General features: G+C 40.0%; 1 protein-coding gene across 2 annotated transcripts in view; it reads left to right on the forward strand.

Annotated features, from left to right (window-relative positions):
• DNAAF4 (dynein axonemal assembly factor 4) overlaps nt 1-22,886 on the forward strand; it is a 38,234-nt gene extending 15,348 nt beyond the window's left edge. Inside the window, exons 4-9 of one of the 2 annotated variants that reach the window (XM_070422208.1) lie at nt 2,244-2,472; nt 9,428-9,573; nt 11,286-11,395; nt 18,788-18,941; nt 19,970-20,075; nt 22,518-22,884. In XM_070422208.1, coding sequence (XP_070278309.1) covers nt 2,244-2,472; nt 9,428-9,573; nt 11,286-11,395; nt 18,788-18,941; nt 19,970-20,075; nt 22,518-22,627 — 855 coding nt within the window. In that variant the 3' untranslated portion in view covers nt 22,628-22,884. Of the gene's footprint in view, nt 1-2,243; nt 2,473-9,427; nt 9,574-11,285; nt 11,396-18,787; nt 18,942-19,969; nt 20,076-22,517 lie in introns of both variants that reach the window. The other variant, XM_070422217.1, reaches the window with a different exon arrangement.
• The last annotated feature ends 350 nt before the right edge of the window (nt 22,887-23,236 follow it).

The following is a 23,236-nucleotide window of genomic DNA, read 5'->3' on the forward strand; positions in this document are numbered from 1 at the left end:
TTAATACTTTCCTCAGATTAATGTGCTAATATTTTATTTATGGATTTTTGCATATAGTTTATAAGTAACATCTATAATAATAAAAACATAATATGCAAATTGACCGGACGACTGAACAGTAGAACAACTGACCCGATGACCTTCCGGACGAAGCCGGGGTTGCGAGGGCCGAGGCAGCCGCCGGGGTTGCAGCAGCCAGGGCTGGGAAGGCCTACTCTTGCACGAATTTTGTCCATCAGGCCTCTGGTTGGTTTATAAAGAATATTGCCTTGATAAACCATTCATTCTAAATTAAAAGAAATACAGACTTTCTCTTCAGGAATTACTCATCCATCTCCTATTAATTAAAGTTGCTGTCTGTAGTAAGCTAATATCCCATACTTTATGGCATCCTTTTTTGTCAATACAAAGAACTTAAAATTCAGTTTCTTCATGTATGATGATTCTTTTTCTAGCCTTCTGAGTTTTTCTGTTACTAAACATTCCTCCTTTATGTGGTATATTCCCCATATTACTTTGTTTTTAAAGAAGAGAACTTCAAGGATTGTTTAACATCTGTCTTTCTTTGTTTCTCTTTGATGTAGATAGTCTCTCTTTTCCTTTTCGTAGCTTTATGGTATTATCTTCCTCAGGTTTTTCTCTTCTTTCTAGTTTCTTCTGTCACATGCTCTGTGAAGCCTTTCTTGGTCCCTCCTCTTCCCCTTGACTCCCTCAAGAGTTATACAATTTTTTTTTGTTTTTAAGTTAGCTTATTACAAATTAAATTACATATATATAAATATCCCTTAACTACATATTGGCTACAATAACAGAACTTTCCTATTTCTTTTGATTACAAGAATAATCTCCTTTTTGGTAATTAAGACTGTCTTAGCAGTTTTTAAAACTTCAAAATTCAGTCCACTTGCAGAGATTATGAAGAGTGAGGGTGTTCTGACTTTTCACAGACTTTTACCTTGTTCCATGTGTTGGGGAAGAAAGGAAGAAAGGCAAACATATTATTAAACTGGGTGAAGTTGTCATCATCTCCTTTTAGGTGGTGGCTGCCTCTGGCTAACACTGACTGGTCATCATGGCCTGTTGTCAGGCACTAAAAGCTGGCTCATGGTTACATGCAGATTCTTCCTGGCCCAACCTATTGGCAGCTCTTTGAACACGTAGTAATTAGCATCTTTTGTGCTTAGTTTAGGCCTGAGGTGCAATTCTGGGACTACAGGAAACTCCTGTCTAGTAATCTGTGAAGTGTATTTTAAAGTCAGTGCTACACAGTTCAATAGGAAAATAGCCAATCTTCCAAAAGAGGGTATGGCATTTATTCATGCAGATGTTACAGAGCACTTCTTCAGGATAGTTTTCAAGCTAGTAAGTTAATTCTATGTCTTAAAATAATTTAGCCTCTAGGAAACTTGGTCCCAGCTTGTCATTCTTTTGCTGTGCCAGAAGTATTATTTAAATGTATATTAATTTAAATGTAAATTAATGAAACATAAAATTAAAAATCACTTTTTGTTTGGTCTTGTTTATCAATCTTCACCCAAGGATATATTTTCCATTGCCTTTTTTTAAAATAAAAGAGTGGAAAGGAGAGAGGGAAGGGGAAGGAGAGAGAGAGATTGATGTTAGAGAGATACATCAGTCAGTTGCCTCTCACATGTGTCCCAACCAGGAGATCGAACCTGCAACCCAGGTGTGTGCCCTTGACCATACAAGAGCACAATCGCCAAGACCCTTCGGTATTCGGGTCAATGCTCTAACCACTGATCACACCGGCCAGGGCCAAACTAGTCACATTTTACATGCTCAATTAGCTACATGTGGTAGCAGCTACTGACTTGGATTGCACAGAACGTTACCATCATCGAAAAAAGTTTTGTCAGACACTGCTTCTCTAGAGAAGAGAGGTTTGAATTTTTGTTCTCCAGAGGAGAAAGATGCGAATATTTCTATTTTTTATTTATTTTAATCCTTGTGTGAGGGCATGTTTTTATTTATTTTAGAGAGAGGAAGGTAGAGAGAGAGAAACATTGATGTGAGACAGAAACAACAATTGGTTGCCCCTATATGTGCCCCAACCGGGGATCAACCAGCGATCAGACTAGCAACCTGGGCATGTTGCAGGGAACTGAACCTGAGACCCTTCTCTTTCTCTTTCTCCCTCTCCCTTCCTCTCTCTTGAAAATCAATAAAAACATGTCCTTGGGTGAGGGTTTAAAAAACAGTTTTGGTAATTGTAATTTTTACAGATTGAAGATGAAGAGAGGGAAAAAATAGAACGTATAAAAGAAAATGAACGGATAAAAGCAACTAAAGAATTGGAAGCCTGGAAAAAACATCGAAGTAAAGCTGAAGAACAAAAAATAATTCAAAGAGAAGATAAGTTACACCAACAAGAAAAGCAAATAGAAGAGGGAAAGAAATTAAAACATAAAAGTTTTCCTAGAAATTCGACATCGAGAAATCTTGCCACAAAAGGTACAATAATTACTTTAATATTTTCTGGGAAAGTGAGTCCTGGTGGTGAAGTATATAGGTTGTTGTTGTAATCATTTTACAATATTAGGTCATACTGAGAATAGTATTGCAAAAAAAAAAAAAAGATTAAGATGAAATTTATTTTTTTTATTTTAGGAAGTAGAAGTTTTTATAAAATGAGCAAGGATTCAGTATTGATTTTGTTTGTGTGCTTTCTTTTGAAATTTATGCAGGTATTGTTAAATATGTATTTAATTCACATCCAAAAAGGCTTGCAGTGGCCTGGCTGGTGTGGTTCAGTAGTTGGGCTTCGACCCATAAAGCAGGAGGTCACAGTTTGATTCCTGGTCAGGGAACATGCTTGGGTTGTGGTCTCCATCCCCAGTGTGGGGCATGCAGGAGGCAGCCGATCACTGATTCTCTTTCATCATTGATGTTTCTATCTCTCTATCCCTCTCCCTTCCTCTCTGAAATCAATATATATATATATATTGCTATATATATATATAGCAATATTTAAAAGTATTGGAGTGGACTGTCAGTGCCAGAGACATTCATTTATTCCTTTAGAGATAATAAACTAGGAATTTTGTTAAAAGACTTTTTCCTCACATGACTCAGGGAGATGAATACTACTAAGCAAACTTAATATCAAGCAAACAAGGGTTCTTCTGGACTTGGATCCTGATGTGTTCAAAAATAGTTAAAAGAACATATTTCTTTATTGAAAGCTAAGAGTATGATTTTATCTCAGAATATTAAACTTTGTTTTGTGTATAATTAGCAAATGGAGAATTTTGTAGTAAAATCACTTATGTAATTATCTTATCTAATAAAAGACAAATAGGGTAATTAACCATACCTCCGATACGCTTCCCATTGGCTAATCAGGACGATATGCAAATTAACTGCCAACCAAGATGGCGGTTAACCGCCAACAAAGATGGCAGCTAATTTGCATACTGCAGGCAGGGCGGGACAGCGCCATCCCACCTGCCCCGCTGCCATCCGGGCCTGCTACCTGTGACCTGGGCGGTAGGCGGCCTGTATGGGACCCAGCCCAGGGCTGGCGGGCAGGACCATAGCATCCGCCACCAGCCATGCCCACAAACGGCCCTCCCGTGGGGATCCCGGGTTGGCGGGTGCTAATGCACCGATCCGCCACTGGTGACGCCCACAAACGGCCCTCCCGCGGGGATCCATGGCTGGCAGGTGCTAATGCACGGATCTGCCAACACGCACACCCGGGCCGCCTTTGCCCTGGGCAAACTATGCAGCTGGGAGAGTGGAGTGGGGCCCCTGGGAGCAGGGCGGGAACTGCCCGGGGTTTTCATCAGGCAGCCCAGAGTGGAGTGCGAACTATCCCGACCGGTAGCTGCTTGCTCATTCACTTACTTGCTCACTCATTCACTCATTCATTCGCTCATTCACTCATTCATTCACTCACTCAGCAAACCCTCTCAGGTCCCTGGCACCAGGCCAGGCACTGAAGTTGAAGCAGGATAAGACAGAGCTATGTCCTCAAGATGTTAGTAACTCAGTAGGGCGAAGCAGGCACATGAACGAGGCAGTTGTATGCACAGATGCACTGTACTGGGTTCGGTGAGGGCTGTAACTAACGCCGACTTTGTTCTCTTGATAAAATGGGGCCTCGGGAGCCAGGCTGTCCCAAGCCTGTAGGCCTGTGCCTAGGCCAGGAGTGGCCGGGGTCCCGGAACATGACAGAGGGTGCAGGTCGGGCTGAGGGCTCTGGCCCCACCCCTCACCCTCACCCCCCGAGTGCACAAATTTTTGTGCACCGGGCTACTAGTCCTATATAATAAAAGCCTAATATGCAAATTATCCCCTCAGGCGGTCATTCGACTGGGAGACTGGGAGTTTGACCTCGCGCTATGATGTGCACTGACCACCAGGGGGCAGCATGCTGCGACCTCTCACTGGCTACCTGGGGACAGGGGTGATGGGGACGGAGGTGCAGTGAGAATGTGGGGTGTCTGTCAAGCTCTCTCTCACTCCCCTTGCTATCCTACTCCGGAACACCGGGGCTTGTGTGCGGGGGAAGCCACTGCATTCAGGTGCCGGGCACCCATAAGGAGCCCGCCCTGCACTCACGTAGCCTCTTCTGGGTAAGCCAGGCCACAGCTGCTGGAACCGCAGGGGCCGGTCGGGCTCCCCGTGGGTTCAAGCAAGAGCCACTACGCGAGGCCGGCTGGGAGGGAGTGTGCTGCCCGCCTGGCTTCCATGTAATGCCACTGGTCAACCCAGAGGCCCACACTGCGGTGTCTGGCCGCACTCATTGCATCTCTGTGTGGCGACTCGAGCACTGTGACTCAGGTGGAGGGGGGCGCGTGAGGGCCCAGGGGCCCAGGTGCTGCCCAGGTCCCAGAGGTCAGCTGGGACATCCACACCAGATGCTTGCACTTCGATTGCTGGCCAGGCCTAGGGATTGTACCTGAACATGAATTTCTTTCACTGGGCCTCTAGTATTAATTAACATTCATTGGTGATCACACTATGCCAGGTGTCTTTATTGGATGTATCACTCAGTCTTCACAACAATACTTTGTGATAAGTGCTGCTATTCTTATTTTAGAGGAAATGTTCAGAAAGGATAAACAAATACCCAATAAGTAAGCCTGTGGGATTTGAACCCAGATCTGTCTGCATCTGAAACCTGTGTTCTTTCTACTCAGTTACATGTCAATTCTACTTCAACAGCGAGGTCTAGCATATTGAAAAGTTGTTTAGAGTATTAAGCAATAATCATTATTGAATTTATATATTTCACTAGAGGCCTGGTGCACAAAAATTTGTGCACTCGGGGGTCCCTCAGCCCAGTCTGTGCCCTCTCGCAGTCTGGGACCCCTCGGGGGATGTCCACGTGCTGGCTTAGACCCGCTCCCTGGGGGATCGGGCCTAAGCTGGCAGTCAGACATCCCTTTGGCAGCCCGGGAGCCCTCGGGGGATGTCCACTTGCCAGCGGGAAGCAGACCTAAGCTGCAGTTGGACATCCTTAGCGCTGCTAAGGAGGCAGAAGAGGCTCCCGTCACCACCGCTGTGCTGGCAGCCATCAGCCTGGCTTGTGGCTGAGCAGAACTCCCCCTGTGGGAGCGCACTGACCACCAGGGGGCAGCTCCTGCATTGAGCATCTGCCCCCTGGTGGTCGGTGTGTGTCATAGTGACCAGTCATTCCCAGTCTTTCTGCTGTTAGGGTCAGTTTGCATATTACCCTTTTACTATATAGGATAGAGGACTGGTGCACAGATGGGGGCCGGCTGGTTTGCCCTGAAGGGTGTCCCGGATCAGGGTTGGGGTCCCGCTGGGGTGCCTGGCCAGCCTGGGTGAGGTGCTGATGGCTGTTTGCAGCTGGTCACACCCCATTCATTGTGGGGGTCCCCACTGGGGTGCCTGGCCAGCCTGGATGAGGGGCTGATGGCTGTTTTCAGGCTGGTCACACCCCCTTTATGGTGGGGGTCCCCACTGGGGTGCCTGGCCAGTCTGAGTGAGGGGCTGAGGGCCGTTTTCAGGCTGGCTGGCAACTGAAGCTCCCAGCCTCTCCTTTTTTCTTTTTTTTTTTTATTCTGGGATTTATTTACTTTCTATAATTGAAACTTTGTTGATGTCACTGGAACTGAGAGCTGGCTCTTGCTCGCTCCAGCTCTGAGGCCACGGCCTGCTGAAAGCAGGTATTTGGGTTTGTTTAGCTTCTATAATTGAAACTTTGTTGCTTTCAGAGCTCAGAGCTGGGCTGCGGCTGGCAGGGAACCTTGGCTTCCTCCGTCACTGGAGCAAGCAAGCCTCCTGCTCGCTTCAGCTGCGTGGCTGCTGGCCGCCATCTTGGTTGGGTTAGTTTGCATATCATGCTGATTAGCCAATGGGAGGCGTAGTGAAGGTATGGTCAATTACCACGTTTGTCAATTATTAGATAAGATTCTTTATTTCAGTCAGTGTATGCTTAATTTCTAGTTGGTCCTTTATCACACCATCGAGGGTCTCACTAGATTTCCTGAGAGTCTCACTAAATTTATCAGCGGTTTCTAGAAAATTCTTGAAAAACCTTATAAGTGTTTTTTTGAACTCTATATCCAGTAGTTTGCTTTCCTCCATTTCTGTCATTTGTGACCTGTTTCTTTGTCTCTGCATTTTTTATGCTTCCCTGTGTTGATAGAGTGGCTTTGTGTGCTAGGTGTCCTATAGGGCCCAGTGGCTCAGCCTCCCCAATTACCTGAGGTGGACACTCTTGGTGCACCCCTTTGTGGGCTGTGTGCACAGTCTTGTTGTAGTTAAGCCTTGATTGTTGTAGGTATCACTGGGAGGAATTGACCTCCAGGCCAATTGGCTGTGAGAATCAGCTGTGTCTATGGTGGGAGAACTTCTGTGCTGGTGACACCCTTCTGGGGCAAGACTTGCTTCAGTGGGGCTTTGGTGCTCACTGAGTCTTCCCCCTGAGTGTGTCCCTTATGGATCTGAGGAGTTGTCATCTGGATGGTGCCACTCTGACCACTGGGTACACTGGCTCTTGGATCTCTAAGGAGGTGCTAATTTAGCCTCTGCCTGAAGCTACCCAGCAGGAGCTATGGAGAGATCTGCAGATTCCTCTTCTTTGTTTGGGGTTTGGAGGTGCCCAGATGAGGCCCAGCTGTGAAGCAGTGCAAGCTGCTGTGTGGCCTTGGGCCTTCTTTTGGAAGTTCTGGGTCTCTCTGACCCAGCTGCAGTTTGTTAGGTAATTTTCAGATTGCAGAGGGCCAGGCCTTTCATATGCAAAAGCCTCTGCGCACAGCTTGGGTGTGGCAGGGTCTCAGGTGATCAACAGGGTAGAGCAAGCAGCTATGGCTGTTCCTCACTCCTACCCTAAGAGGCCCCACATCTCAGTGTCCCGGTAATTGCTGCAAGCACCTCTGAGAGAAAGCCGCCCTCAAGTTCCGACCGATGCCAGACAGTCCAGTTTCTCCCTGTATGAGTCTGGGTCCCCAGAGACTCACCCGGAACTGGAGTTCAGAGCAGTCGGGAGCTTGAGACTCCCTCCCGATTGGAAAAGACAACTGTGTCCTCAGTTGCCAGCCCTTTCGGTGTGCGCCTCCGTACTTCTGCACTTTACTTCCGCACCTCCTCTGAGTCTCAGTGTGCTTTTCTCTTTCCTTCTAGTTGTAGAATTTCCACTCAGCCAGCCTTCCTGTGGTTCTAGATGATGTCTGTTTTGTCTTTTAGTTGTATTTTTGAAGTGGTTGTGCGAGGCAGCAATTTCCGGTGTTTACCTATGCCGCCATCTTGGTTTCTCAAGATTCACTTACATTTTAAAATTGTTTACTTATTGCCTGGTCAGCATGGCTCAGTATTTGAGCATCAACCTTTGAACCAGGAAGTCATTATTCAATTCTCAGTCAGGGCATATGCCAGGGTTGCAGGCTCTATCCCCAGTGGGGGTTATGCTGGAGGTGGCTGATCAATGATTCTCTCTCATCATTTATGATTCTGTCTCTTTCTCCTTCTCCCTTCTTTCTGAAATCAGTAAAAACATATTTTTTAAATGTTTACTTACTGATTTTTAGAGAGAAAGAGGAATGGAGAAGGAGAGAGAGAAACATGAATTTGTTGTTGCACTTACTTATGCATTCATTGGTTGCTTCTTATATGTGGCCTGACCAGGGATCGGACCCGCAACTTTGGTGTATCAGGATGATGCTCTACCAGTGGTTGGCAAACTGCAGCTCTCGAGCCACATGCGGCTCTTTGGTCCCTTGAGTGTGACTCTTCCACAAAATACCACTTGCGAGCGCGCACGTACAGTGCGATTGAAACTTCGTGGCCCATGTGCAGAAGTTGGTATTTTGTGGAAGAGCCACACTCAAGGGGCCAAAGAGGAGCATGTGGCTCGCGAGCCGCAGTTTGCCGACGACTGCTAACCAATTGAACTACCCCGCCAGGGCAGATTCACTTATATTTTTTTGTTTCTCATACTGTCTTTGTCCAGATTTGATAGCAAGTTACCCTATAAATTATGGAACTTTTTTCTTTTTGTATTCCTTCAAACAATTTGGTTACATATGACATATATGTTGCTTGTAGGTTTAGTAAAACTATTTCTAACACTGTCTAGGTACGGGTTATTTATGGAAGTACATTTAGTTTCTTTATAGTTACCAGTTATTTAGATTTTCTGTGTTGTTTTTTTTCAAGTCAATTTTGGTAATTTGTTTTCTAGGAAATTATGCATATTATCTTTTCAAATTTATTGGCATAAAGTTTCTCTTATTTGCTTATCTCTATTCTGTCTATACTGATATCATTTCTTTATTTCTAATACTATTTTTTTTCCTTGATCAACTATTGCAACATTTTGCAAATGTTTGTAGTCTGTTAAAAAAAAAAGTAATTTTTGGTTTTGTTGATCCTTTCTGTTGTTTCTTTTTTTTTCTATTCTCTTAATTCCTGTGTTTGTTTTTATTTTGTCTTTTTTTTTTTTTTTTTTTTTTTGCTTTTATTTTGATTCTTCTTTTGGGGTTTTCTGTGTTCTTTGTCCAACTTGTTTTAATTACGTTTTTTAATCTTTTAATACATGCATTTGAAATTATTTTTTCTTTTTATTAAATATATTTTAATAAAGGAAGGGAGAGGAAGAGAGAGAGAAAAACATCAATGATGAAAGAGAATCATTGATAGGCTGCCACCTACATGAGCCCCACTGGGGATCAAGTCCACAACCCGGGCATGTGCCCGGACCAGGAATTGAACTGTGACCTCCTGGTTCCTAGGTTGAAACAACCGCAGAGCTACGCTGGCCAGGGTAGCTGCCATACTTTCAATGGTGGATTTTACATTCCTTCTTGCAGGAAGTTTCTTTGGCTTATTTGTATAGGATTTTAGAAGTACCTTTGATGGGTAATTTATTTAAAAATCAGTTTGACTATTAACTAGAAAATGCGAACTAAATAACTAACTAATACTGTTTTTGAAGGGAGAAACTCAGAAAACATATTTTCTGAGAAGTTAAAGGAAGACAGTATTCCTGCTCCTCGCTCTGTAGGCAGTATTCAAGTCAACTTCACCCCTCGAGTATTCCCAACTGCTCTCCGGGAATCCCGAGTAGCAGAAGAAGAGGAGGTAGGTGTACTTGCTGTTAGTACAATGACCACAGTGAAAATTCTTCATTTTTATTTCATCTGTTCGAAACAACTAGTGTGTCTGAAATTCTTAAGTACTTATTAAACTGAAGACATTGCTTCATGAATATATTTTAGTATTTCCTTATGAGAAAAATATATTTTGCAGGATTATTTTTTGGCTCCAGAATGCTGATCAGAAAACACTGATTTAATATGCAGCAGTCTTGCTTATTCCAGGAGATAAACTGTTGCATGTGCCATTTATTTTATCAAATACACCATTTTCTAGAATAGATTTGTAAAGTTTAGATCAGTATATGTTGTGGTAAGAATAGATTTGGAAATTTATTACTAATATATCATATTATAATTAATTATTAATGTCAGGTATTCTAATGTTTGATGCTTTGGAGTTAATATCTTTCATCATTTATAAGTTCCTGAGCATTAAGATTTTAAATATTGTATCTTTAGTTATATAAGCACTAACAACTGCATTTCTTTATGGTAAGGTGTGAACTGATACTTCTCTCAATTGAAAAGTTGTGGAAATAGCTCTATCTCGGTGGCTCAGTTAGTTGGAGCATCATCCCGCACACCAAAAGTATGTGGTTTGATTTTGGTCAGGGCACATACCTAGGTTGTGAGTTTGATCCTTGGTGGAGCACATAAGGAAGGCAGCCGCTTGATGTTTCTCTCTCACATCAGTGTTTCTCTCTCTCTCTCTCTCTCTCTCTCTCTCTCTCTCTCTCTCTTCTAGAACTAAAATAAATAGACATGTCTTCAGGTGAGGATGAAGGGGAAAAAAAAGTTGTGCAAGTAATTGAAGATATTTAAGGCATAATAACAATTTATAAATATTAACATTTTTATTAAACAATATTACTTTTATATTTGCTATTTTATTTTATGGTATTATAAAATATTATTATAATTACAAAGTTTTTCCAATATAGAAAAATAAGAACAAGAAGAGTGAAATAACAAATAAACTCCCAAATTTGGATGAAATTTGGACTAGAAAATTTTATACATTTAATCTTAACCAGCTAGTTAACTTTTTTTATTGCATAAAAATTAAAATCACCTTCAAGTACTGTATCAGTCTGCTCCGGCTGCTATAACAAAATACCATAGACTGGGTGTGGCTTAAACAACAGACATTCATTTCATAGTTCTGGAGGCTGGGAAGTCCAAGATCAGGGTGCAGGGGTTGGGTGGTGAGAGGAAGAACATGAATTCTGGTCTCTTCCTCTTGTATAAGGACATTAATCCTATCATTTGGGCCCTACTCTCATTACCCCCCAATGGCTCCATCTCCAGGTATCATCACATTGGTGGTTATGACTCTAACATATGAATTTGGGGGGGACACAAACATTCACTCCATAAAAGGTAGTATTTCTGTTTTTGCTTTTTCTTTCTTTTTTTAAATCCTCACCCGAGGATATTTTTTTTCATTAGTTTTTAGAGAGAGTGGAAGAGAGAGGGAAAGACAGAGAGAAACATCTATGTGAGAGAAATACATCAATTGGTTGTCTCCTGCAAAAGCCCAGGCTGGCGAGAAGCCTGCAACTGAGGTATGTGCCCTTGACCGGAATTGAACATAGGACCCTTCGGACACTATCCACTGAGCCAAACTGCCTAGGGCTACTATTTCTGTTTTATGTAGGAAGATGGAAAATCTAAAAGATTTCATTCTCATTTCAGTGGCTACACAAACAAGCAGAGGCACAAAGAGCAATGAATACTGATATTCCTGAACTTAGTGATTTAAAAGAAGAAGAAAAGAACCCAGAATGGTTGAAGGATAAAGGAAAGTAAGTTTGGACTCTGGCCATGAGATTTAAAGTAAATTTATGTAGCCATTCCCATTTCCCAGCTATCTTGACATATATGCTTGTGTGTGTGGCTGTTGGGGAGAGATGACGCAAATAAACAAATTAGGTAGGCAGGGCCCTTCATATTAAAAGGTCAAATCAGCCTGGCTGGTTGAGCATTGACCTATGAAGCAGGAGGTCACGGTTAGATTCCTGGTCAGGACACATTCCTAGTCAGATTCCTGTCCAGGTTGTGGGCTCGATCAATGATTCTCTCTCATCATTGATGTTTCTATCTCTCTCCCTTCCTCTCTGAAATCAATAAAAAAAGATATTTAAAAAAGTCAGATCATATAATAAGTAAGTAAGGCTCTTATTTTTATTTTTTAAATATTTAAATGTTATAGAAATGAAAAATATCACATCTTTTGGATGGCTTATTAAAATCTCTTTTTCATTCACTTACATTTTATATAAGTTCTACCTAATACCTCACTTAAAAACTTGTTTCTTAAAAACTAGAGCTTCTTTGATTATTCATATCCATATTTTAAAAGGTTAGCAAATTATCTTATAAATTATAATTTTATATTCAGGTAATTTTTTCCCCATTTACATATATATGACTATACATATGAATATTTTTATACAATTATCAAAAACAGTGAGTTCTGGTACATTCTGAGTGGCAATTTGAATTCATATTTTAAAGTAATAATAGATATTGTTTAATATATCATATATACTTTTGTATTTCCTATTGCTGCCATAACAAACTTAGTGGCTGAAAACAATACTAATTTATTATCTTAACAGGTTTTTCTTAAGTTCCTTTTTAAAAATTTTGTTGTTGTTTATTGATTTGAGAGAGAGAGGGGCGGGGGGGGGGGGAAGGGAGAGAGAAACATTTCTTTGTCATTCCATTTATTTATTCACTCATTGGTTGATTCTTGTATGTGCCCTGACTGAGGCAGCCATGACTGGTAGATTGTAATTAGTTCAGTGTTTTTATGTTTTTGTACCATTTTGCCTTACAGTCTTCAATTATGTAGAACAAGAAAGAGAAGCAAAATAAGAGGACAAGAAGAGAGTTAAAAATGAGGAGAGATGAAAGAAAACTTAGTAACTAATGACATTCAGAGAAACAGAGCAAAGTACAGTTAATCATAATGCCAAGTGCAAACAGATAAAAGGAAATGTAAGAATTGTTAGAACTGTATCCTCTCTAGCAATGTAATGTAGTACAGAAGATAGAAACAGCCATAGTAGAAGTGATTCAGAAGCAATGTGTTGAATTTAAGCCAAAGGATGAAATGCTTTCATCTCCAGAGGCTGTGTTTTATGGTAGCCTTCTATATTTACACGGGCAAAAATAGCCCAGCTGTCCTTCCAGTGCTACCCTTTCAGAAAAGGGTACAGGTGGGCATGCCTTTCAAAAGAGTGATAGCTTGGGGAAACTCTTTAGGACGGCGGTCGCCAACTGATGGTCTGTGGACCACTGGTGATCCGGGAGGTCCGAAAGGTTGGCGGCCGCTGCTTTAGGGGATTATATGTACTCAAAAATAATCTTGTAGAAAAAGCCACAGAGTGTCTTCATTTTCTTTACCTAGCCTTCCATTGCTGTGTCTTAGTTTTAAATGTCGAATCTACCTTTCAGGAAAATATATAATCTTAATTTTATTTGCTCACGTAAGCATTTTACCTCTTCCAATTAACATTATGTGCCAAGAAGCCTTTTACTCAGAATATCTCACATAAAACAGAGTCTAGGTGCTCTTATTTAGATATGATGCTGTTTAACAGCCTTACATGACTTAGAGTCTAAATAACTTTAATTGCTACCCTTCCAGACACTTGTAATCATACAAGGTAGATGGACCATTGTTCTGTCCCACTGACATTACTCTGTGCGTGATTTTTATCGGAGGGTTTTTTTTTTTTTTAACTAACTCTGTCTTAATTTCAGACTTCAAGTCTCTTTTTCCCCCCACAGTAGAATCCCATCTGCATAACTCCCGCTCTACAGCAAATTCCAGTGTTAGATAGGAGGGAATCAAGGAATAATTCTATAATTTAGCATCCAGCATCGTGTTACTGTTGCTACATAAGATTGCCTACCCTAGTTCTAGTGTCTGAATTTTCTTTTTATTCTCTAGTCCATGTGCCAGATTTTGTATCCTCACTGATACTCCAGTCCTTTTTGGAGTGAGGCTCTGCTTTGCTTTTGTTTTCTCTCTTGCCACTCAGGTTAATTCTGCTTCTGAACCCCAACTTGGTATGTAGCAGCCTGCTATTTGCTGAAAGACTAAACTAGTACCAACTTGTCTGAATTTCTGTATGACTGCAGTTTCTGAATTTTCTGAATATGGATTTTTACCTTCCTGTCTGGATGTCCTTTTAATTTATGTTGGACTTTTAAGAAATTGAACTTATTGAGGTATCATTGGTTAATAATATTATATCATTTTCAGGTGCACAACATTATAATTTGACATCTGTATACTCTATTGTGTGCTCACCACCCAAAGTCTAGTTTCCCTCATGTTGAACTTTTTGATGCTGATTGTCTGCCACCTGTTACTCTCTTCTCCCAACACAGCTTTCGGTTCTACTTGCCAAATTGAATTTCTTTGTAATACTTTGGTTTGGGCCCATGCCTTGGCAAGACAGTAACAAGTTAGCTACCACAGTTTAATGGATGCTGGCGGAAGACAGGAGACTCGTGTGTCAAGGACAAAGGACTTCATTCTTAAAGGCATGGCAAGCAGTATGAGCTTCATTCACGTTGGTTCCTTTTGTCCCGCAAGTCTCACAAGGCCAGTGCAGAGGGGGCTGGGTGAATGCTATACACACAGTAGGTTAGCACCACAGCGGAGAAGGCTAAGCTTAGGGAGCACAGTTTTCTGTAAGATTGTGAGCAAACCTGTCCAACCTTTGCCTTGCAGGGAGATATTGTCTATATCTTACTGAGCAACAACAACTCTGCTCTTTGCCCCAGAAAGAGACACTAGCTTTGTCTTTCAAGGCTGTCTGCTATACAGACATCTTTTGAATGTCCCATACAAAATCTGTCAGTGGATCTGACATAAGACATGCGGGAGGCTCACGGAGAATGCCTCCCAACAGCCCCTCATACCTGCCTCCGTTTAGTACAGATCGGCCAAATACACCCTGCTCTGCTGCATTCTAAAGCTCTGTTTGTTTATGATAGTTATTTATGCTGCTACCTTTTGCCTGACTGAAAGATGTTTAGATTTCATATTCTAAGATGACTTCTTTGATGTAATTATAATTCTGTTCATTTGCTTGTTTATATGCGTTTTACAGCCCATAATATTGTGTTGCAGTGCACCTATTATGGCCTGACTTGTCATTTTGTTTTTATGCCATATCCTTTTCCTCCTTCTACCCTGAGTGCTAAATTGCAGTGGTTGATGTGCCTAAGGCACACATATCAGTTTCAGAAGCTCTTGAGATACCCAAGTATATTTTATACCCAGACAAGATGTTGAAGGAGACAAGGCCTTTCAAAGTCCTTTGGGGGACATGTGGGTACTACAGTTCCTATTGCCCACAAAACAAAGCTATTCTGTCTTCTGTTGGAATGTGTTGCTCCCTACCCCTATTCCAGTTTCTAAGCCCCACTACTTCTGATTTCTCTCTTTTTTCCTTTTATTACTTCCCTCCACTTTGCTTCTTTCTTAACACTCCTGCTTTTGTTGCTTCTCCCACACTCAGCTGTTGTACAGAATGTTTGACACTTTTGGCCATTACCAGTTGGAATGTTTCTTTCTAAAAATTAGAGGAGTTTGCAATTGTCCATGTCTCTTGAATACAATAAGCGTTCAATATTTATTAAATGAGTGCTTTTGCATAATTCTTTTCATTAGCATTGCCTTATTTAGGGCATCTGGGTAGACTTGATGGTTATTATCTTCTCTGTTTATGTATTTATTATTTTATTTTTTAAAATATATTTTTTATTGATTTTAGAAAGGAAGAGAGAGAAGGTGATAGAAACATCAATGATGAGAGAGAATCATTGATCAGCTGGCTCCTGCACGCCACCTACTGGGGATCAAGCCCACAACCTGGGCATGTTCCCTGACCGAGAATGGAACTGTGACCTCCTGGTTCATAGATCAACACTCAACCACTGAGCCATGCTGACTGGGCATTAGCTTCTCTGTTTAAATTTGGTGTTCAAAGATTATTTTTTAGACAGAGGTTCAATTTTTTTTCTCTTGAAACTTGACTATTTCTGAGTTCAGACTGTTTTTGGTTATTTAAAGTAGTATTGAACTTTAAAAAATGTAGCCCTGCCTGGCTTGTGTGCCTCAGTGGTTGAGCATTGACCTATGAACCAGGAGGTCACAGTTCGATTCCTGGTCAGGGCACATGCCCTGGTTGCAGGTTCAGTCTCCAGTGGGAGATGTGCAGGAGGCAGCAGATCAATGATTCTCTCTCATCATTGATGTTTCTCTCTCTCCCTCTTCCTATCTGAAATAAATTTAAAAAATGCAAAAATAAATTAAAATAAAAATGAACCAGTGTTTTTTTAAATTAAATCTTTATTGTTCAGATTACATTTGTTCCTCTTTATTTTTTCCCCCCCATAACTCCCCTCCTCCCAGTTCCCGCCCCACCCTCCGCCCTCACTCCCCACCCACTGTCCTCATCCATAGGTGCACAATTTTTGTCCAGTCTCTTCCCGCATCTCCCATTCCCCTCCCCCCCCCCCCCCCCCCCCCGCCCCAAGAATAGTCAGTCCATTCCCTTTCTATGTCCCTGATTCATTATAATCACCGGTTCATTCTGTACATCAGATTATTTATTCACTTGATTCTTAGATTCACTTGTTGATAGATGCATGTTTGTTGTTCACAATTTGTATCTTTACCTTTTTCTTCTTCCTCTTCTTAAAGGATACCTTTCAGCATTTCGTATAATACTGGTTTAGTGGTGATGAACTCCTTTAGCTTTTCCTTATCTGTGAAGCACTTTATCTGACCTTCAATTCTGAATGATAGCTTTGCTGGATAAAGTAATCTTGGTTGTAGGTTCTTGGTATTCATCACTTTGAATATTTCTTGCCATTCCTTTCCGGCCTGCAAAGTTTCTGTTGAGAAATCAGCTGGGTATTCCCTTGTAGGTAATTGAGTCTCTTTCTCTTGCTGCTTTTAAGATTCTCTCTTTGTCTTTTGCTCTTGGCATTTTAATTATGATGTGTCTTGGTGTGGTCCTCTTTGGATTCCTTTTGTTTGGGGTTCTCTGTGCTTCTTGGACCTGTAAGTCCATTTCTTTCACCAGGTGGAGGAAGTTTTCTGCCATTATTTCTTCAAATAGGTTTTCAATATCTTGCTGTCTCTCATCTTCTGGTACGCCTATAATTCTGATGTTGGTGCGTTTGAAACTGTCCCAGAGGCTCCTTACACTATCTTCGTATTTTCGGATTCTTTTTTCATTTTGCTTTTCCGGTTGGGTGTTTTTTGCTTCTTTGCATTTCAAATCTTTGATTTGATTCTTGCGCTCCTCTGGTCTGCTATTGGGTGTCTGTATAATATTCTTTATTTCAGTCCGTGTATGCTTAATTTCTAGTTGGTTCTTTATCACAGCACCAAGGGTCTCATTAGATTTCGTGAGGATCTCATCAAGTTTATTGGCAGCTTCTAGCACATTATTGCAAGCCCTCAAAATTGCGTTTTTTAGCTCTATCTCCTCCATTTCTGTCATGTTTTTTTGTCTCCACATTTTTTATGCTTTCTTGGTGCACCCCCTTGTGGTCTTTGTGCGCAGTCTTGTTCTAGTTAAGCCTTTATTGTTGTAGTTAATACTAGAGGGATTTGACCACCAGGCCGACTGGCTGTGAGAATCAGCTGTGTCTGCCGTGGGAAAACTTCTGTCCTCTGGAGAGGTGCTAATCTAGCCTTTGTCTGAGGCAATCCGGCAAATGGCTCTGCGCAGGGCTTGGGCGGGGTGGGTCACACGGGATCAACAAGGCGGGCGGAGGGAGCGGTTATGGCTGCTCTCAGTCCCGTTCCCAGAGGCTCTGCTTCTCAGAACCCCAGCAACAGCTGCAAACCTCGGAGAGAAAGCTGCCCTCACGTTCCAACTGATGCTAGACAATCCCGCTTCTCCTGTTTGAGTCTGAGTCCCTAGAGACTCGCCCGGATCTGGAGCTCAGGGTCTGAGACTCCCTCCTGATTGAAAACAACAACCGCGCCCTCAGCCACCAGCCCGCTTTGCGCGCGCACCTCCTCACCTTTGTATTTCCCACACTGCACCTCCTCTGAGCCTCGGTATGCTGTTGTCTTTCCTTCTAGTTGAAGAGTCTCTCCTCGGCCAGCCTTCCTGTGGTTCTGGGTGATGTCCGTTCCGTCTTTTAGTTGTATTTTTGAAGTGGTTGTTTGCGGCGGCAATCTCCGGTGTTTACCTATGCCGCCATCTTGGTCTCTCTCCAGTGTTGTTTTTTTTTTAAATAAAAGAATGTAGCCCTGGCTAGTGTGGCTCAGTTAGTTGAAGGTCATCCTATGCACCAAAAGGTTGCTGGTTTGGTTCTGGATCAGAGAACATGCCCTGGTTTTGGGCTAGATTCCCATTAGGGTGTGTGCAGGAGGCAGCCAATTGATGTTTCTCTCTCATTGGTGTTTCTGTCTTTCTATCCCTCTCCCTTCCTCTCTCTAAAATCAATAAAATTATATATATATATATATATATATATATGTATAATTTTTTTTTTTTTTTAAAGCTCAGCCACGGTTTGGGCTGTGTGCTTTCTTCATTTGTACCCAGCAGGGCAAGTTTATCCAATTTTGCATGCTCTAACTTTGAAAACAAAGTCACAGGCTTCATTCTCTTTTCTTTTTAAGAAAATATATTTTTATTGATTTTAGAGAAGAAAAAAGAGGAAGAGAGAGAGAAAAACATCAATGATGAGAGGGAATCATTTATTGGATGCCTCCTGCATGCCCCACACTGGGGATTGAGCCCGCAACCCAGGCATGTGCCCTTGACCGGAATCAAATCCGGGATCCTTCTGTCTGTCTGCAGGCCGATGCTCTATCCACTGAGCAAAACCGGCTAGGGCGACAGGCTTCATTCTGAATAGACCAAGTTAGGTTATAACACCATCCCTGAGTCAATCATTGTAGCAAGGAGAATGGAAATGTGTGTATGAACTTAAACTATTTATGTCTACCCTTGGAGGTAGGGGTGAGGTCATGCTGATTACATCCTGTTGTATGTGGAGTCAGTATAGCCTATAACCTCCATTATACAGGGAATAGAAAAGGAGGTAAGCCATTCCCTTTGCCAAATATCATTAGATATTATTTCTGTGTTTCTGTTTCAATACTAATATTGTTTATTTTTGTTTTGTTTTTGTCTCATTAGCAAATTGTTTGCAACAGAAAACTATTTGGCAGCTATTAATGCATACAACTTAGCCATAAGACTAAATACTAAGATTCCACTATTGTATCTGAATCGGGCTGCTTGCCACCTAAAATTAAAAAACTTACACAAGGCCATCGAAGATTCTTCTAAGGTATATATATTTATCTACATATGATACTTTAAACTTGTTATACTCCTATTTATTGGTGTGAATGATGACCTTACCTTTTATGTGTCAAACTTAAATAATTGATAATTATTTAAATAATAAAAGAATTTTAACAATCATTGTGTTTATTACATCTTTTTTTCTGGAAAAAAATTTATTTATTTATTTACTTTTGCATGGACAAGTTTCTTGAGCCTTTAAGTTAGATTAGAAATCCCCTATCAATTGCTACTAAATTGCTTTGGTCTATCAGTTGAAATTCACATGGAAATTAGTAAATTGCTGTCAGTTTGTGCTCACCCTTTTTCTTATTAAAATTTTGGACACATAATACAAGGTGGAAGGAAAAATACTTGCTATCACTGCCGCTTGCACAGAAAAAGCCTATCTCAATAATTGTTTTCACATTTTCAGAGTAACTTAGTATTTCCTAATTTTCATTACTGATATGTCATTATCTTACACTGCTAGTTTTTTTTTCATATCAAAGTAACTTGTTTTAAGGGAAAATCAATGCAGAAATCTCTTATGTGGGTCCTTGAAATTGAGGATATGGAAGAAACGACTAAGTCCTCATACTCTGATCTCATTAAGCTACTGACCATCTGACAATATTTTTTAATCTAGTTTTCCCTTTACTAGAACAATTTTGTACATAAACAAATACTTACTGAATAAATGAATAAATTGAATCATCTAATTTGAATATAAAGAGCCAAAAATGCTACTTAATCATTCTTGCTAGTAAAGATAACGCTTTAGAGATTTCAGATGATGAACCAAATTAAAACTTTGGAGAAGAGGGGTATGAGTCTCATATAGGAACAATTGAACAATTCCTTAAATTGCTCAACATAAATCTATGTATTTAATAAATTCCTATAGTAGCTAAGCCAAAAGTTTAGGTGGGTGAGAGCTTGAGGTTTGTTTTTAAAGTTAAAGTTTTTACCATATTTTTGTTTAGATTTGAATTAGAAAGTTATGTTTTCCCCTTATTATTATTTTGTAAGGCACTAGAATTATTGACACCACCTGTTGCAGACAATGCTAATGCAAGAATGAAGGCATACGTACGACGTGGAACAGCATTCTGTCAACTAGAATTGTATGTAGAAGGTAAGAAAATGAAAGATGTTTCAAGTTTCAAATTATACTCTCGAAAAAAATGTTATTAGGCTTATTTAAGATCATGGCTGTTTAGAACTCCATTATTTTATATTTTTATGACTTTATTTAATCTTTGTAACTTATCTGACAAAAAATTTTTGAAATATTTTAAAAATTGATTCTTATATAAGGGAGTTAGAACAAGATGTGAACAAGTGTAGATCTAGGAAATGCTGTGATATCAACTTTTCCATGAAAAGATGTATGATATAGGATATAAATGACTCACTTATGATACAATGGAAATTTTAAAATGAGCTTCTTTGGTCACACACATGCATATGCCCAGAAATAACTGATCTACCACAATGTATTATTATTACATATGTTTGTGTGTTTTTTGTTTTTTAAATATGGAACATGCTAATCTCTGTATGTTCCAATTTTAGTATGTGTGCTGCCGAAGCAAGCACTTGTTATGTATATATGTGTAACACTGTACGAAGGTTTGTAACTAAGCCCTATGTGTATTGAAGCCATCTCACTTATTTAATTGTTATTATTTTACATTTTTAATGTATTTAGGGCTTATTTACAGTTAGCTACTCACGTTGTTCCAAAGGTAAAATATTGTAGTAGCGAGGTTTCATCTTCAGTGCTCCTTTTCCCATACCTCCTTCCCAGATGGTTTTTTAGCTTCCCTTCATTCAAGGCCTAATGGACTCTAGCCTTTAAAAGTTTTATTATTTCTGAGTTCATTTTTAAACTTATTACTGCCATTTTTAGATTTTTCTAACCAAAGCATCTATATTGTGTTTATATGCTAATATAGTGTCTTATCTAGCTTCATGAGGATAAAAAAATACCAAGACAGGAATGAAACATTATAAAACTATCTTTCCAAATTATAGTAGCATCAGGCTTTTTTGAGCTAAAGATGAGAAAATGAAGGGTTGGAGAAGTTAAGTGATTTGTCTGAAGTAGCATGGCAAATCAATATAGCACTTTGAACTAAGTTTCCTTCCTCCCAAAGAAATTCTTCCTACTGTTTTATTGGTAATGATTTACCAACCCATCCACAATGCTTTCTTTCTTAACCAATTTTCCTCAAAGGAATTCTGTAGCTATAACTACAGAAAAAAAACCCCCACTAACTACAGTTTATGAATTACATAAAGTATGAATTGTCTACCAAAATTATTTTTAGAAATTTAGAATTTCTAAATAAGATTCCATTTATTACTTTTTTTTAAAAAAATCTTCAACCTGAGGATATTTTTTAATTGATTTTAGAGAGAGGAAGGGAGAGAGAGAGAAGCATCAATGTGAGAGAGAATCATTGATCAGATGCCTCCTTACAAGCCCCAACCAGGAATCGAATCCACAACCTCTGGGTGCATGGGATAAAGCTCCAACCAACTAAGCCAACCAGGCCAGGGCTCTTTTTTTGTTTTTTAATTGATTTTTGAAATAGAGAGGAAGAGAGAGAGAGAGAGAGAGAGAGAGAGGAGAGAGAGAGAGAGAGAGAGAGAGAGAGAGAGAGAGAAAGAAAGAGAAAAAAGAAAGAAAGAAAGAAAGAAAGAAAGAAAGAAAGAAAGAAAGAAAGAAAGAGAAAAAGAAAGAAAGAAAGAAAGAAAGAAAGAAAGAAAGAAAGAAAGAAAGAAAGAAAGAAAGAAAGAAAGAAAGAAAGAAAGAAAGAGGAGGAAGGAAGGGAGGGAGGGAGGGAGGGAGGGAGGGAGGGGAGAAAGTGAGAGAGGGAGAGAGAGAGATTTGTTGTTCCACTTATTTATGCATTCATTGGTTAATTCTTTTATGTGCCCTGATGGGATCAAACCTGAAATCTTGGCTTATTGGGATGACACTCTAACCAACTGAGCTACCTGGCCACGGCCCATTTATTACTTTTTCATTGATGTGATAAAAATGTTCTTTCATTATATGACTTTTATTGATTCTGTTCATGCTTTAATGAATTTAAGCTTTTAGCTTACTTGTTCTTAAATTTGAAATAACTGCTTCTTACTGAATCCTGAATGAACTCATTATAATTATTCGAAAAATCACTGAAAAATTTCTGCAGTCTGTTAGAGCTACTGCCATGTGTGTGAAGATGTGAATCTGATTTAAAGCCTGGTACTGGTCCTGAACCATATTCTTAGTGGTTATTTGTATTTTTAAAAAATATTGTCTAAGCCAGGGGTGGGCAAACTTTTTGACTCGAGGGCCACAATGGGTTCTTAAACTGGACCGGAGGGCCGGAACAAAAGCATGGATGGAGTGTTTGTGTGAACTAATATAAATTCAAAGTAAACGTCATTTTTTTTTAGTTTTATTCATTTCGAATGGGCCGGATCCGGCCCTCGGGCCGTAGTTTGCCCACAGTTGGTCTAGATAATACAAGTTAAGTATTTATGAAATATTTTCTTGATCATTATTGCTATATAAATATAGGCCTACAGGATTATGAAGCTGCACTTAAGATTGATCCGTCCAACAAAATTGTACAAAATGATGCTGAGAAGATTCGGGACATAATTCAAGGAACAGAAGTAAAATCTTAATGACTACTGGAAGCAACTAGGTATTGTAATGAGTTTTGTTTAGAATTTTTTCAAAATAACTGGAGGCATTGGGAATCTTTGTACATGTTATGGGTAATTGTGCAGAATCACTTTATTTTAGTGCTCTAGTGCTGTTGGAAGGGAAAATATTACAAATTTATAGAAAATAATATGTTTGAGATGCATGGTCTCTGATTAAGTAAATCAAAATAATCTATTTCAATTCTTTATCTCTTTATATTAACATATAATTTAATTACATATTTTTGTTACTAAATTCAGCTTGCCCTTATAACCAATAAAATATTTGTTGGTGTGAAGATTACCAAGACACTTACTGATTCATTTTTAACAAGGCAAAATTTTAAAATTAGAGATTGTGTTTAAAAAGTATTTTGTCTGTATTAAATATTCTATTTAATTGTCTGAATGGTTGACTTTGGTATAATCAGTACTGATGTTTTCACATAGTTTCCAAGTGCACAGGACCTGTTTTATTTATTTTTCTTATACTCACCTGAGAATTTTTTTTCTATTTTAGAGAGTGGAAGGGAGAGGGAGAGACAGAGAGAAACATTGATGTGACAGAGACACATTGATTAGTTGCCT

This window comes from Myotis yumanensis, unplaced genomic scaffold, assembly GCF_028538775.1.
Source record: "Myotis yumanensis isolate MYYU_CA2020_CCGP unplaced genomic scaffold, mMyoYum1.0.hap1 SCAF_1, whole genome shotgun sequence".
Lineage (NCBI taxonomy): Eukaryota > Metazoa > Chordata > Mammalia > Chiroptera > Vespertilionidae > Myotis > Myotis yumanensis.